This window comes from Colius striatus, chromosome 5 (genome assembly GCF_028858725.1).
Source record: "Colius striatus isolate bColStr4 chromosome 5, bColStr4.1.hap1, whole genome shotgun sequence".
Classification (NCBI taxonomy): Eukaryota; Metazoa; Chordata; class Aves; order Coliiformes; family Coliidae; genus Colius; species Colius striatus.
Genome location: NC_084763.1, coordinates 41792657 through 41808585, shown reverse-complemented (window position 1 = coordinate 41808585; position 15929 = coordinate 41792657). Strand labels below are relative to the sequence as shown.

Here is a 15929-nt window from a genome sequence, read left to right as displayed (position 1 = left end):
CTTCAACACACAATTTAAAAGTCTCCTGAGGAAAAGGAGAAACCTGTTCTGCAGTCTACAATAGAAAGTACTTTATTGCACTTTAGTTCCACGTTATCCACAGCAAAGTTGGATTCAATTTAGGTAGATATCTCCTCTTGCTTTCAAGGATTTTATTACAAACCCATAAAAAGTACTATCTGTGTCTGGTTTGGTTGTCCCCTTAAGTCTCTGTAGTTGCTGTATGTGTCCACATCTCCTATTGTATTTCATTTTCCCAGTAATCAAATATGTCCCAAACTGTACAGCACCGCCTGCCTCACTATCCCCCCACCATGAAATAATCTGTCTTTGCAGACACTATCCTCACCAGAGGTCTGGGAGGGCAGCATTTCTTGCTCACTTTCAAATGTTTCATGAAAATATTGTGCCTTTTTCGTAACTGGAACACCACATAGGTCCCTGATTTCCTTTGTCTGTTTCTTTGGGGGGATTTTTTGAGGTACAATTAAGAAGGTAATCCATTTATGAAGTATTTCCAGAGTGAAATCTTGCAGGTTGTGTCAGACAGACTCCCGTTTCAACAGCATTTATATCAGTTCTGCTTCAAAAGTCCTGTTCATTTTGACACTCTGTAAACAACAGAGTATCTGAGTGTTCAGATATCATGGAATCTGCAGCTCCTTGAGTCCACTGCTAATAGTATACAGACTTTAGTCATGCCTCCTTCAGATACTGGGATACCAATAAACTGTAATGCTGTTCTGCTGCTGCTTAAGAACTAACAGGACTGCACACAGCAAGAGTTGCTGTGTTGTTTCTCACAGCTGGAAGCACTGCAGAGATGAGTTAAGGGTGCTCTCAAGAACTTGTCATGCAAATACCAAAAATCATAGTGTTTCTAATTCCTGGCATATTTAGATGAAAGGCACTATAGAGCTTTCAAGTCAAATATTTTTAATTAAACTTGAACATTCACATGCAAGTAGAAACAAGTACAAACATTAACCAAAGGCAAGAGTTACATTATCAAACAAGAATCAATCAACATCTTTTTCCACAGCTAGAATTCCACTCTTACACTTCTCAGTTTCTTTCAATATGAATAAAGTTGTCTATCTCATTTTTCTTTTTTCTCTTTACCATTCAAGGGTAATTTATTTTGGTGACAGACTTTTCAAACAAAGGCACTTGCCAACTCTTTCTCCAAGCTTCTGAGTTTAAGCATTTCAGGTTTGCAAGAATTATGATCACTAATAAGATACTTTGTCTAACACAACAGGGAACACTGAGATTTTAATGTATTTTTTATATTTGTAGAGTCCTGCACCTGGGAAGGAACAACCCCATGCACAAGCACAGGCTGGGGACTGACCTGCTGGAGAGCAGCTCTGCAGAGAGACCTGGGAGTCCTGATTGATAATAAACTGAACATGAGCCAGCAATGTGCCCTCGTGGCCCAGAAGGCCAATGGCATCCTGGGATGCATCAAGAGGAGTGTGGTCAGCAGGTCAAGAGAGGTTTTGCCTCCCTCTGTTCCGCCCTGGTGAGGCCTCATCTGGAGTCCTGTGTCTAGTTTTGGGCTTCTCAGCTGAAGAGGGACAGTGAACTTCTTGACAGATTCCAGCACAGGGCCACCAAGATCATCAGGAGACCTTCTGATCTTTCTGATGAGGAAAGGCTGTGGGATGTGGGACTGTTCAGCCTGGAGGAGACTGAGGGGGGACCTCATTAATACTTACAAGTATCTGAAAGATGTATGTCAAGATGATAGGACAACATCTTTTTCTATAGTGTCCAGCAACAGGACAAGGGGTCATGGACAAAAGTTGGAACACAAGAAGTTCCACTTGAAAAAAAACTTCTTTACTGTAAAGGTGAGGGAGCCCTGGCACAGGCTGCCCAGGGAAGGTGTGGGGTCTCCTTCTCTGGAGGGTTTCAAAACCTGCCTGGACAGATTCCTGTGTGACTTGATCTAGGTCAAACTGCTTGAGCAGTGGGTTGGACTAGATAATCTTTAGAGGTCCCTTCCAACCCCTGCCATTCTATGATTTAGCAAAAATCTCATTTTGCAGTTTTCAAGAGAAATAAAGATAGGTGTGTTCTTGGTGTAGTGTAAGAACCGTTGTTTCCAGGCCTTTGGGAGAAGCACACATCTCTGAGCACACAAGGCCATTTTCTGGCTACAAAGAAACCACCCAACACGTAAGGTGACTGAATGATAGTGATTTTCCCCACAGAACCTCCAACTAAATGAAAAACATGTTCAGCACACATCTCTTACGATCTTAACATATTTAATGTTATAGCTGGTACAAACCTATTCTTCTAGGACTGAAGATACTTGTAATACCTTGGCTTAAGGGATTCAATTGCATTTGGTACTAGAATTATTTACAGATGGACTGAACACAGAGAGTCCAAAGGAGACCACCACAAACAGCCAAGGTGTTGGAAAATATGCCCCATCAAGAGGGAGTGAAGGATATTAGAGCTCAGAAACAGTTAAGAGATACTTAAAGAGAGATACAGTCATAAAGATGGATATAAACTCTTCCCCATGCCTCCTGAACCATAATACAATTAGTAACAGATTCAAAACTGCAGAAGAAAATGTGGTTTGGTCATTAAGAATATTCCCCTAAATGTACAGATTAGACACTGGAATAGATACACAAAGAAATCTCAAATAATGAGATCTCAGAAAATCTGTCAAGCATGACACTGAGTTCATTCCCCCTTCAAGACAGATTAAGTTATTTCTACTTCTTCACCCCCATTTCGTAAAATGTTATGATCACATTTTGAAGTGATTTATCAGGATATTTTTTCCCAACAACCAACATTCTATGAACTTACTGAGTTTACTCTTATGAATATCTTTAGAACTGACTTCAAGCACTTAATCAAGCCAGGCATATCTTAGATGTTTTATCTAGTAAAATAAACTAGTATGAATACTCAGCAAATATGCTGAACTCCTGTACATGGAAAAGATGGCTCTGCAAACACATCACAAACCACAAAGCAGACCAGATCCATCAAGAGACATTTGAGTGTCCATGAAAAAAAACATCCAAACATCAAAACATACCTGCTAAACAATAGGCACCACCTAGTCTTCCACTAACATAACATTTAAAAGAGCAATTAAAATGGAAAACTATTCACTACCATTCCTGCACAAATTACAGGAGTATTAGAATGGGATGGGCAGATCAGTACTGGAGGGGAAGAAATTGGTTTAGAAAGTAGCAGACAAAATCATTAATGATGGTACCTAACATATATCACCTTGATCCGGTTTGTAATACAGGAAATGCTCAATCATTTTCTACTTCCCTTTAGGAAGCCATAAATTAACGCATTTTATGCATCAGATGAAGTAGGCAAATGAAAATATCTCCTGGAATTTAGTAATTTTTACAAATTCCATAAAAAAATTAAAAGATGAAAATCCTCTCCAGACAGAATATTGTGGGAATAGATGAAAGGTCATTTTACCTTCTAAAGTAAAATGGGGTATTTCTACCTGGAGCTCAGAGATCCTCAGTACTGCATTACAAACATATTTAGAAACTTGAACTGTGAGAGATATGCCCTCAAGAGAAGAAACCATTCTCTTCTGACACTATTTGTACACCATAAATATTACCAATATACCAAGTATATCTCCCTAACTGCTAAACAAAAACCATCGTCAGCAATGTAGCACCATTTAATTCTGTTCTATGGATGGTTCTACTAAATTTACAACAGTCCTAGTCCTTCCTATCAGCTCCTGTTTCAGGTCAGTTTGCTCTAGATAGAGTTACCACAGGTGTGGCCTCAATCAGCTTCTTCCAATGACAGCTCTGCTATGGTGCTGGACCATGGCTAGCAAGCTGAAAAAGAAGGGACTTTCCAAGTCTTTGCCAAGATGAACCAAAGAGAGCTTTGAAAAGGAACCTGCAGTGTGTCTAACCTCAAGCCACCACATTAGTACATGAGTATTCAAACACTTCTGCACAAAAGAGCTCTAGGAAAGGAAAAAGGGTACAAGTGATTAGACTGACAGAAAGGGCAGGGCTGCATAACTGCAGGATCAAGTCAGTGCATATAGATAAGAGATATCAGTCATCCATTTGGCCAAGGCAGGGAATTAGAGAAAGCACTATTACATACAAAGGAGAATGGCTAGGAAAAAATGAGATTTGCCTTTTGCTTTATATTTAGGGTCGAGGTAAAAGCTGTGAAAATAAATGAAGCATGTGGCAGGATTAAACACTAGAAGTGATCTTGTCACAAGATTTGTGATCTTTATAGTATTCAGACTCCAAGTAGCTTTTAATTCTTCTTTAAAATCCTGTCAAAACAGACAAGATTGACCTCCCTGCTGCTCAACTTTTTCTTTTTTTTTTTTCTTGTGTGGTCAAAGAAACAAAGTCATAGATTTAGCTTGTCACTAACTGATTAAAAATTAATCGACTATCTTGATCAATGTTAAAACAGCTAATTGCAATGCTTGCTTTTATTCTTTCACAGTTGGAAGGAAAATTTAAAATGTTCACTGCAATATGAAAAAAGTAACAAAGGCTACATGCAAAGAACTCGCTTTACCTTGCTAAAACCTCGTGTCTGAAAGTTAGGAAGGACAGAGCAAATCTGCTTCTGTACACAATGAAAGGGGTTAAACATGCACCTAATGAAGCTAATTGCTCCTGCTTACCATGAGATTTATCTGAAACAAATCACTTATGGTTTTCTGAATACAGCATTAAAAGAAAAACCTGTTTCATTGTGAATGCTACTGCGGACACTGATAACCATTTGTTATGAAGAGCGGTACAGAGTGGTGACTGGCATTGTTTTGTTTTACCACGTAATGAAAGAAGTTGTGCATGATTGCTTTATTCAATTATTCATGAACAACAAACCTGTCCTACCTCTTGCAGGCCACTGGGATTCCTGCAGGCATATTTATATGAAAATATTTTTAGCCCAACAGAATCAATTCCTTTCAACTTCTGGTACTTTATTCTTCTGCATTTAAGTTACCATGTCTGAGGAACTAGACATCTTCCAAGCCAGCTTGTTGTCAGCTCTATGTAGTCAATAAGGCCCTTTACGTTAATATTTTGAAAGACCACTTGGTCATCATGCACTTCACAACTTTAAGTGTGTTTAAGTTTTATGAGCTGTGGAAAAAAAAAATTATAAAATGTAGTTAAGACTTCAGCATTTTGACTTCCTCTCCATTTCTAGAGAGTAAAGCCTAGCCTCCAGGGCCTTGTTCAGTCCCTGTTAACACACTGTTCATTTCATTACAGACTTACAGAGGTTTTGCAAGTTTCCCTAATTAATGCTTTGAATAATTTAAGCAGCATTATTCCAAAAAAAAAAAAAAAAAAAATTAAAAAAAATCACCTACAATGTACCACAGCATTGAACCAAATCACACCTTTCTTTTCTCCTCAGCATAAACCTGAGGACAGATTTCATACTGAAAACACAATCGCATACATCCCCTCATCTCAGTTTCTTCAGAGTCTTAACAAATTAACTTGTCTTTTCATTATGACAGAAGAAATTTAGTCCAGATACTTTGTAACCAGAAGCCCTAAATCTTAAAATATGCACACTGACATCAAGACCAGCATTGTGAGCCCTCTGCAATACCAGTGCTCAAGGGACACTCTGCAGATAATAGACCTCTCATCAAAAGATAAGGAAATCTCATTTAGATGCAGAAGTGAAAGGGTATATATAATGTTTTAAACTCAGCTTCTACCAGAAAACATCCCCCTCCAATACACTGCTTTAGTTTCACAATGCACCTTCCCAGAGAAAAAAAAACAAATCTTCCCTTGAGTACAGAAACCATACCTAACACCAGCACCTGCACACAACTTTATCAGCTGGCTTTAACTATCAAGTAAGTAGAACCTGGCCTTTTAACCAAACCTTAAAACCAGCCATCCAAATCCTTTATTTCTGACCAACTATCAGAACTACCAACTGTAAGCAAAAGGAGCTCAGCTGAGGAGTCATTCAGACTCAAGTTGCAACCAACTTTAAAGAAAGGAGCATTACTTTGCTGTGATTCCAGTGATAACTGCCTGGCAGTGAAGTAGCACAGCAAACATTGATTTCTGAATTGCTGCTAATAATTTACAGTTCTGCAAACAGGGACTGTTAGATCTGCTCAACCTGCCACTTCCCTCATTAGCTTCAGCCCAATTTTGATTTTGAGATTACACAGAATGAAACACACAAAAACAAACCATGACAACACACACGTGTGGGATGAGCCTTGGAAACTTACCCCTCCTGACAACTTAATCACCCTGACTTTGCTGCCGACATGGGGCCCATCTCCACTGTTTGTCCGTTGCATTACAGTCCTTTTCACAGCAGGTTTCGGGTCCTGCGGCCTGGCTTGTACCGAAGCCACTCGAGCAGTCTGTGTGGAGGGCAGCGATGCTGCGGCTGGTTTTGTCTGCAATGCTTTCTGCAGCACCTGAGGCTGACTTGGAGGTACTGTTCTAGTCTGCCTCAGCTGCTTCACTGGCTTCATCTGCTGTCCTTGATATGGCATATTCGCCTCGACCTGGGGGAAATCTGTGGGTTTGGGGGGAATATTTGGAACTGCTGTATCTTGCTTTTTAACAAGGAGTCTGTTTTTCACATTTTGCCTGGTCTGTAAGCCAGAGTGGGGTATGTAAGGGCTGCCATTGGTGGGGAAGTTGGAGGAGTCATCCTCTTGCTGCATGTAGGACTGTTGCGTAGGAGGTTGCTGTTGCTGCTGCTGCGCAAGTCTTTCCAGCAATTCTCTCTTTCTAGCACCAGCCTGCTGCTGCCGCCTCAGCTCCTTTTGTTTCAGAATTTCTTCTCTTAGACGCTTCTGCTCTTCTATCTTCAAACGATACAATCTGGTTTCCTCATCTTCATCTGGATACTACGATGGAAAATACAAAGAAATTTAGAAAATTCACAAACAGCCCAGCTTGGTCGAAGCAACATTAAATCGTTGGTTTGGGTGTTGTAAAGCTATAAGTCTCTGAAGAGCTCTTTAATTTACCCCTGGTATCAAGCTAAGGCTATTAGTGGAGTATATCTGCTGGTTAAGATTTATTCGCTATTCATTACAAACAGGTCAAATATAGTTTAGGACTTAGATATACTACTTCCTAGACAGAAAAGCTTTAGCACCAGTACCAAAAAAAACCAAAAAAACAAAAAATTAAAAAAAAGAAGTTTTACAAATTGGAACTCATTTAGAAGTTTCTAAAACCAATTAAACTATTAATATAATTCGAGATATCAAAATATGTTTCAAATGAAAACTAACAATACAGAGGCAACCCACTGTCACACAGGTTTTATCTTGCTCTTTTCTGACAAAGTAACAAAAGGTAGGGTGGCAAATGACCTGAAAGGCCCTGATTAGAACTATTGATTTTTCTCACAGAATTTTCAGTCTGATCTCAAACTCATTTGTCACACAATAATTGGTTATAATGAACAGCACAAGTCAATCTCTCTGACCTTGAACTCATGCACTCTCTTCAGAATCAAAATGTTGCCAAATGCAGTGTTGGAATATTAATAGTATATAGAGAATGCCTTTAATATTCCAGCCCTGGGCCTTTCTGAGAAGTATTACACACCAGCAAATAACCTTTCTAAAGATTTTTCAACTTTGGCAGAATGGGTTCTTATGAGAAGCTGTATAAAAATGGACAGAAGTCAAGGAAATGCAGATCTTCATCCTCCTGGAAAAGAAATCAAATTGCTCTTGCAATACCATCTCATGCACTTTTTGAAATTACAAAGCATACTTTTTCACTATCTTATTTTCTGCTTTTCAACCATTTGAAATATTTAAAGTGGAAACTTGTAAAGACTGCTTACAAATGGTAACAACACAACATTCTATTCAAGATAATATTAACCGCCCCTAACAAAAACAGTCTCACAAAGTAACAATACTTTGCATGTTGGTAAATTATAGCACAAAGAACACAAAAATATTTCTAAAAACCTGGCAATCTGTGATGAACAGCTAACCTTGCAGCAACTGGTGCAAACTCTTGTCAACACAATACCATGGTTTTTTGCACATATAGAGCCCAAATGCGCAACTTGAATTAAAAAAAAAAAAAATTTAAGTGCTTTTATTCCTGCTGTGTCCCAGAATGCTCCCTAACCTTCAGAGAAAAAAAGCAGAACAGATTAAACCCCAAAGTCAGTTCAAAGATATAAAAGCTCAGTAGGGTTGTATTTGTACCCAGGCTCCTGGGTTTCCTCTACACTTTTTGGTCTACAATAGTGGTGATTAATGATTGATCACTAACAACTAAATTCCAGGTCTTTTTGTTGATGGGTGGTAACAGGAATGTACCGCTACAGGACAAAACTGAAATTTTTCATCTTAGATTGAAACCTACAGATGCTGGACTGTAGTAGAAAAAGAATATGATCTTTATGAAATACAGTAAAAAAGACCTTTAAATACTGTTTGTATAGGATGAGAAAGTACAGATAAGATCCAGACAGGAGGAGGATGTGCTGTTAAGCAGATCCTGGTGCAATTAATACAATTTTCAGTGACAGAAAGTATCTCAGTTGATCAGCTCTATCCACTATCTCTTATTATCATGGACTCGTTTGCTCATTTCATCATCTAACAATTTCTGAAGTCTTGAAAGATGTAGATCACCATGTAAGAAGTTCAAAGGACTAACTCAAGGGTTACATACAGTAGCACAGAGATGGGTACTTTGCAGCACACTTAAATGATCTTTGACGGCAGACAAGGAATGAACATCCCGAGAGACTCCCAACTGATATGTCCACGCAACACTCCTTGGACAGACATACTGATTTCAACTAGATGAGCATTAAACACTGAAAACAATTGACAAACTGTAGTACCAAAACATGAAATTAAGTAAATGCTTAGTACAATATTCAGGCAATCTGGTCTCAGAAGGTCTGAAATTTTCCTTTCAGAATCTCAACTAAATACCTAAAGAATAACGAATCTATAAAGTTAACCCCTTTTTAAAGGGTAATCTTAGAAATTCAGGGTCAAGAGTTCTGAGGTCATATGACAACTGCAGATCAGCCTGTCAGTGAGCTATAGGTAGATGCAAATCCTTCATCTTCATAAGCAACTTGTTATTTCTGTTAAGTTCTTGGTAAAGCACCCTTGCAGATAGAGAAAATCCAAACACTACAAAGGCTCTGTGATCATTAACAAAATAACAAAGTAACAGGAGTCAGGTTTGATTTGAGATCAGTTGTATAACGACCCAACAGTATAGATTCACAACGGCAGCAAACCCTTCACTAGGACGAAAACAGAGGCAATGAAATCCAGAAGAAAACATTCTAGGTGGCTTTTCTGAGTCTAACTGAAGAGCAGCAGTAAGAGAAGCAGCAGTTACACATCATTTCCCAGGAGAACTTAAAATGGCCCTCTTGACTGAAGGAAAGACAGCAAAGATGTGCTCTAAAATAGGGGATTAAACTTTCTACTGTAATTTAAGTCCTCTTATCAGTAGCTTGTGTCTCATGGCGAATTAAAAGAAAAGGTCTGCAGGCTTTGTTACTAGTTAAAACTAAACGTAGAGTCCTAAGAACCAGATACCATAAGTGGTTTGGTTTGCTATCAAGGAACAAAAAAGGAATAATACAACCATGCTCACTTGTGCCCCTCAGTAGAATGGGTGCAAGGACCAAACAATCAAGATGGTTTGTTCTGTGGCACATGCACAAATCTATTCAGCAGCTTTATCTTTACTTTTTTTTCCAGTTTTAATAACTAGAAGATACTAGAAAAATTTGTCAAAAAACTCAGGACAAGTCTTCACAAAGGGTAAGATCAGACCTGGACTACATCATTTAGCTATTTGTGTTCAATATTACAAACTATTTTAAATGGAGTCACCTCCAGACACATCACACATTTCCCATTACCGATGACATCAGCTCCTGAACCCTCGGAAGGTACAAGTTACCCTATAAAACACAGGTACTGTACACCTTGGGCAAAGAAGAGCAGAATTAACAACAAGGTTTGAAGTTACTCTTGGAAGTAAATGGCCCATTTGCATTCTTCCAACTAGAAGAAAGACTATGACATGAAGAATCTTCTAAGCACAAAATGGGAAGTATCATTAAAAAAAAGTAAAACCTATTTATACCAGAAAAAACTCAAATTTAGACATGTACAATTTTTCAGGTAGTTAATCTCCAGAAATATGAAAAGGATTTTGCTACATTTGCTCCAATAGCAACACAGCAATTATCTTCCATATGGCAAGTCATCTTTTAAAAAATATGGCAATATAAAATCCAAGAGTCCCACTTTAAAATTTACTGGACACAGGAGAATGGAACATGAAGATTTTCCTCCAGTGCATCAGGGCATTAATTGTAATGTAAGTGGTAATATCAGCACACCCATGATCATACAGCACTGTACTGATTTCTCTCCTATTATGAGCTCGAATATCTATCTCTTCTGAAGAGTTTCACTCCACCCTTTACAGCCTTACCCTCATTTCTTCAAACTAAAATTGCTTAGCAATGCTTTGATTGATCTTATCCTAAACTGACCTCAACATGGAATTAGGCCCACGGTTATCACTTATATTTTTCAATTTCATTGTCAAAGTGAGTTTTCAGGCACAGGATATGCAAGTTTAAATCTTGGAGAGCAACAGCTACTCTGAACAGACAAAAGTATGGAGTCTCCTTCCTTGAAGGTCTTCAAGACCTGCCTGGACATGTTCCTATGTGATCTGATCTAGGTTGACCTGCTTCTGCAAGGGGGTTGGACTAGATGATCTCTAAAGGTACCTTCCAACCCTACCATTCTATGATTTAAAGACAGTATTTTGCAGTCTCTTGGGAATGAGAACACAACTATATATTTACTAAAGTAGAAATACAGTTTTTAATCTTCTAGTCACTGAGCTTGCAAACCTTCCAAATATGTATTTTGAAGGTGAGCAAAACCTTTAATAGCCAGTATTGCTATTTTTTGGTTGCTTCCTGAATCATAGTGCATTCATAAATATGACCACTAACTCTTCAAGTAAAATAATGCAAAGAAAAGTCTTCATAATTTTCCAGTTGAAGACACTTGCAAAATAACCTGCCCAATTCAGTTAAGAGCAATACAGCTAGAAAAAAGTGACAGAATTTAACTCTTTCTCATCTTCATAGAAAGCCAAAGAACAGGATGAAGTTAGCTAATTACAAGAAAAAACACACAAAAGAGAGTGGAAAACATTCCAATCCGCCTAAGGAGAGAAATGAAATAACCCGTGTTACCACAACAGTGAAGAATAGCATTAAAAGCTTGGAAATGAACATTACTAGTGCAGCAATCCTGTTTGCAGAGGTGACAAGTGGTATCAGTGAACAAAGCTCCTGCAGCAGCACAACCACAAAGAGACAACTGCTACTGCACCCTTTGCAGCACGGGACTCCATTTCAAAGTCTGTTTTGAAAGAAGGGTTCTGTGCACACACATTCCTCTAGAATTTGCCAAGTCTACCTATAAAGGCTTTACTTTTATGGTTAATAATAGGAAACACTAGGAGACGTCATTTTTTTTTCCAAGGTAACTTGTCTTTTTATCATGTTTTGCAAAAACTTACATAAAACAGGTATCAAACTGTTTTCAAAGATAGAATAGATACAGAAATAAATAGAAAGCTTTAATTGTAAAATATTAAGAATTCACACAAGAAATATTAGTTTTTTAGCTACACGTTTGTCAGGATATGTTTAAAACAAAATTGAGATAATGACTGCTTGAGAAGATTGTTGGGTTTTTTTTTTTGTTGTGGTTTTTTTGTTGGTGAGGTTGGATTTTTTTTTGTTGGTTGGAGGTCTTTTAAAATTCATTGGCTTAAGAGGATTGAGAAAAAATACTCATCCATTTTTCTAAATACTGCCAGAGATATTTTGGAACTAATGCCTTAATTTTCAAGTGACTACACTATGGAAGAATTTTAAGATGTTTTAGATAGGGTGGCTTCAACATTTTCTAATGACCTGAATGACAGAGGCTTGTCTAAGAGGCACTGCATCTTCTGTGACTTAGATTATTCCAGCTGACTAAATTGAGGGGAAGGGGATCAAAACTGAAAGCTGAAATAAGGATTTTTTTTAATATTTCCATTGAAAAGCAAGTGCACAGGAGGTCAAACACTGCCAGCTATGTGTTTCTTTTGTGCCTCATTTGTGAAGATTAGTTATGACCATCCCTAATTCAAGAAGATGATGAAAAGCTAATCATGAGCAGCTTAAAGGAATGACAGCATTATCACAAATAAAGCTTTCAACAGTTATTGAAAAAAAAAAAAACCAACCCTGGTCCTTGAGACAAGATTCATTGTCTTGTGTCAGAATAACCTGACACTCAGAAATTATACAGGGTGCATTTAGCCATCATGTTCCTCTGGTACCAGGATTAACAGCACCATCAGTGCAATCCTACCCACTCTCCAAGTGCTCACGGAGGGTTTTCTCTAGCTTCTAGGAAAATTCATGCAGGGAAATGTTCATCTCCTCACACTGCATAATCCAGTGGAGTCCAAAACACTAGCATCTCCATTTCTTGATTGTGCAGAGTGGCAGCAGAGCAAAGAGCATAATTTTGTCCAAAATGGAAAAGCTTAAGAGCATCTCCTATATTCCCTCATGCCTAAAGGTTTCATCAAAGAGAGATTTTCTACTCTACATGGACAATGTACTACATGGACAATGGAGCTGCAACCTCCTGCGTGAGTGCTCAAGACCCCAGAGGAGACTGAACAGCTTAAAAGCAAACAGCACCAGGAAAGCATCTCTCCAAATAACTTTTTTTTTCCCCACTTTCTTTTTTTTTGAGTCATCATAGGAAATGGAAGGAAAAGGGCTGACTTAGAAGAATGTGATTACCTGAAGAAAAAATATAAAAGGATCATAATTCTATAAGATTTATAGGCACAAAGGCTATTGTATCATTTGATGACCTTCACTCAACCTCTGCCTTCCCAAGAAAAAAATGACAACTCACCATAGCCTTGCCAATCTTCCACTTTTTTTTCCATCTCCTAATGGGAGACTGGTTCTGCTATCACATTAGAGAAAAGTGCAGTTCAGAAGTGAGGCCTCTAGTGGCATTAAAAAATATCGGGTGAATAAGACATTAAATGTGCTTCCAGTTCACAAGTCAGGCTGGAAAAGTTTTTGGGAAATGTCAGTTGTTTATATTAAAAAAGCACCTTACCTCTGGTTCAGATTTTACTTCTGATTTTGCTTGGCCCACTGGTGTGATTGGTTTAGCTCTCATCTCGGGCCTTCCCTGTGAGTTTCCAACGCCAGCTCCAGACTTGGTGGCAGACATGGTGCTGGTAATGGGTTTGACCTGAGCAGCCGGGGTAGAGGATCGCCTGTTGGTACTCATTTCCATAGCGTGTGACGGTGCAATCGGCAGCTCACGCAAGTTACTGTTTCTTGGAGCAGTTGACTGTAGCTGCTGATTTGGACGCTTGACAATATTTTGTGATGCTGTATTCTGAAAAGCAGAAAGGAAAAAAAAATTTGAAGACTTCCACCACTAACCAGACTGAAGTGTTTCCTGTTTAACATTTTGATGATTAAGTTTGAGAGTAAGAACTTTTTGAAGAGGCACAATATTTTCAACATCAGAAGAGAATGACAGAAATGAAACTATTTAACAATGTTTTGTTGTTGGGGTTTTTTTAATTAAAAGCAAAACAGCATTTCACTTAACATCTTTTTCAGCAACTGGCTTCACTGTCAGATTTACTTTCCTAATCAAAGCAAATCACATTTTTTTAAGCACTGCTATAGGCTATCATGCTACCCCACCCTACTGAGAAACACGATATGCTGAACAGAAGCAAACAATACGTGTGTCGCTATCTGAACCAGAAAGCTTACTAGCAGTGGTACAGAGGCCTTCAAATTAACAGTGTCAGAGAACTAGGGTCCCACACAATCACAGGCTACCAGCAGTTTTCAAATCTTATTAAGCAAACCTATCCTCCCAGACTCCTTTATTGCCAGGTCTTGGGCAACTGAATCACCTCTTATCGCACCTAGATCGATAAAAACACTGAAGACGGGAGGAGAAAAGAAAAAGGGTAAGATATACATGTTATTTTTGGATGTAGGTTGTAAAATCATCAAGGCAGAAAAGCAGCAAGAAATGGTGAAAGAAAGAGACAGAGTAGGAAGGGCATAAATGGGACTGAAAAAAAATTAAACTGGTGAGTTTTGAAATCTATGCTTATATGCCTGTTACCCATTCAGAACTATGCAAGGGGAACACTGATGTATGTGGTACTTACATGCCTCGGCTTCATTGGACCCTGTCGTGGTTGACACTGCATCCTGTTGTTATTTGGCTGCTGCTGTGTGGCCTGCATATGAGGCCTAAATTGTGGCTGGTTCATGGGCATCAAGGGCTGTGGTGGCCCTTGGAGATGATGATGGTGTTGCTGCTGCTGCTGGTGATGGTGTTGCGGTTGCTGCTGGTGATGGTGCTGCTGAGGCTGAGGTTGTGGCTGAGGCTGTAGTGGAGGATGCAAAGGACCCTTCAGATGAAGAAAAAACTATTTTAGTATCAAGGTAATAAACTCCTGAAAAGTAACTCCAGTTTCTGAAGTCCTCAAAACATTCTATGAGCAGCTACAGACTAGGTTAAACCAAAAATATACAGAGTCAAAAACAGACTCGTAGAAGCTATGCAAGGTAGTTCAACACTGAAACCTTGTAAGTCAACAGCTGAAGTGGAAAAAGACAAATGCAAGGGTTCCTGCCCTCCATTCTCTTTTCTAATGGCTTTTATATTGAGGGTTTTTTGTTTGTTTGGAGTTGTGGGTTTTTTAACCCAACATCATGCCATGTGAAGATCTCCCCACGTTTATAACAGACAACGCGAAGAGGAGTCGCAGACTGTTCACTGAGCACGCAGGGCCCCACTCGCAGGAGCGGAGGGACAGAGATCGGTCCCCACTCCCCGCCGCGCTCCGCAGCCGCGCGCCAGGGGGCGCTCTCGCCCCACCGCTGACCCCGCGGGCCAGGCCCAGGGCCCGCTCGCAGCCGCCCCGCAGAGCCCGCGCGGCCGCGGCGCCGTACCTGCATGCTGGGCTGCGTGTGGCCCAGGAACGGCTGCCCCGGCGCCTGCAGGAACTGCTGCCTGGGAGGGATGAATGGCCGCGGATTTGCCGAGCCCGGCTGGTTGAAGTGGAGAATCCCCACAGGACCTTGAGGCTGCATGTTGGGCCGTACAGGCCGCTCTCTGGGAAACACGGGCTGCTGTCCCTGCTGATTGAACGCTGGCCCGGGCTGGCTGAACGGCATCGGGGTTTGTGCAGGGACCGGGTGAGTGCTGTTAAGAAGCGGGGGAGGTGGTGGTGGTGGGGGGCTTCGCTGCTCGAACAAGTGATGACTTGGAAACCTTGGATCTGTGGAGTCAGAGAAGTTGGTTAAATAATAACCTACCTGGGACACAAACACTGTCGAAACATAAAGCTCCATTTTCATTTGGAAAAGTAACCTGAAATCTGTACAGTGCAAAATGGCATGGGATGTTTTAATTTTAAGAGCTACTCACAAGGTTATGTGACTTTTCTATAAAGGGAACGATGCTTGATACCAGCACAACCAGTACTTCCCTGAAATCAGCAATACCTTTCAGAAATTCTATTACAATATAAATGAAGGATTCCAGAGATTACAGTTTTACCCACACCAGAACTCATAAAACTCTAATACCATTTGCTGATCAGCTATTTACTACTCTTTTGCATATTTTGTGTAAAATGTCTATAACATATGTGTCTAATATACATTATACACAAGTTCCATCTAATTATAAGAAAAATCTATTTTACTGTTGAGGTGAGGGAGCCCTGGCACAGGCTGCCCAGGGAGGG

The 15929-nt window shown here is 39.6% G+C and overlaps 1 protein-coding gene across 9 annotated transcripts in view; it reads right to left on the bottom strand.

Annotated features, from left to right (window-relative positions):
• RBM33 (RNA binding motif protein 33) overlaps positions 1-15929 on the bottom strand; it is a 102315-nt gene that overhangs the window by 26845 nt on the left and 59541 nt on the right. For 5 of the 9 annotated variants that reach the window (XM_061997386.1, XM_061997388.1, XM_061997392.1 and 2 more), the window contains exons 12-16: positions 15130-15458; positions 14340-14585; positions 13253-13540; positions 13040-13096; positions 6284-6916 (exon numbers count right to left, since the gene is read on the bottom strand). In XM_061997386.1, the coding sequence (XP_061853370.1) occupies positions 6284-6916; positions 13040-13096; positions 13253-13540; positions 14340-14585; positions 15130-15458 (1553 nt within the window). Of the gene's footprint in view, positions 1-919; positions 1695-4904; positions 5157-6283; positions 6917-13039; positions 13097-13252; positions 13541-14339; positions 14586-15129; positions 15459-15929 lie in introns of those variants that run through there. The other 4 variants (XM_061997389.1, XM_061997390.1, XR_009818834.1 and 1 more) reach the window with 3 other exon arrangements.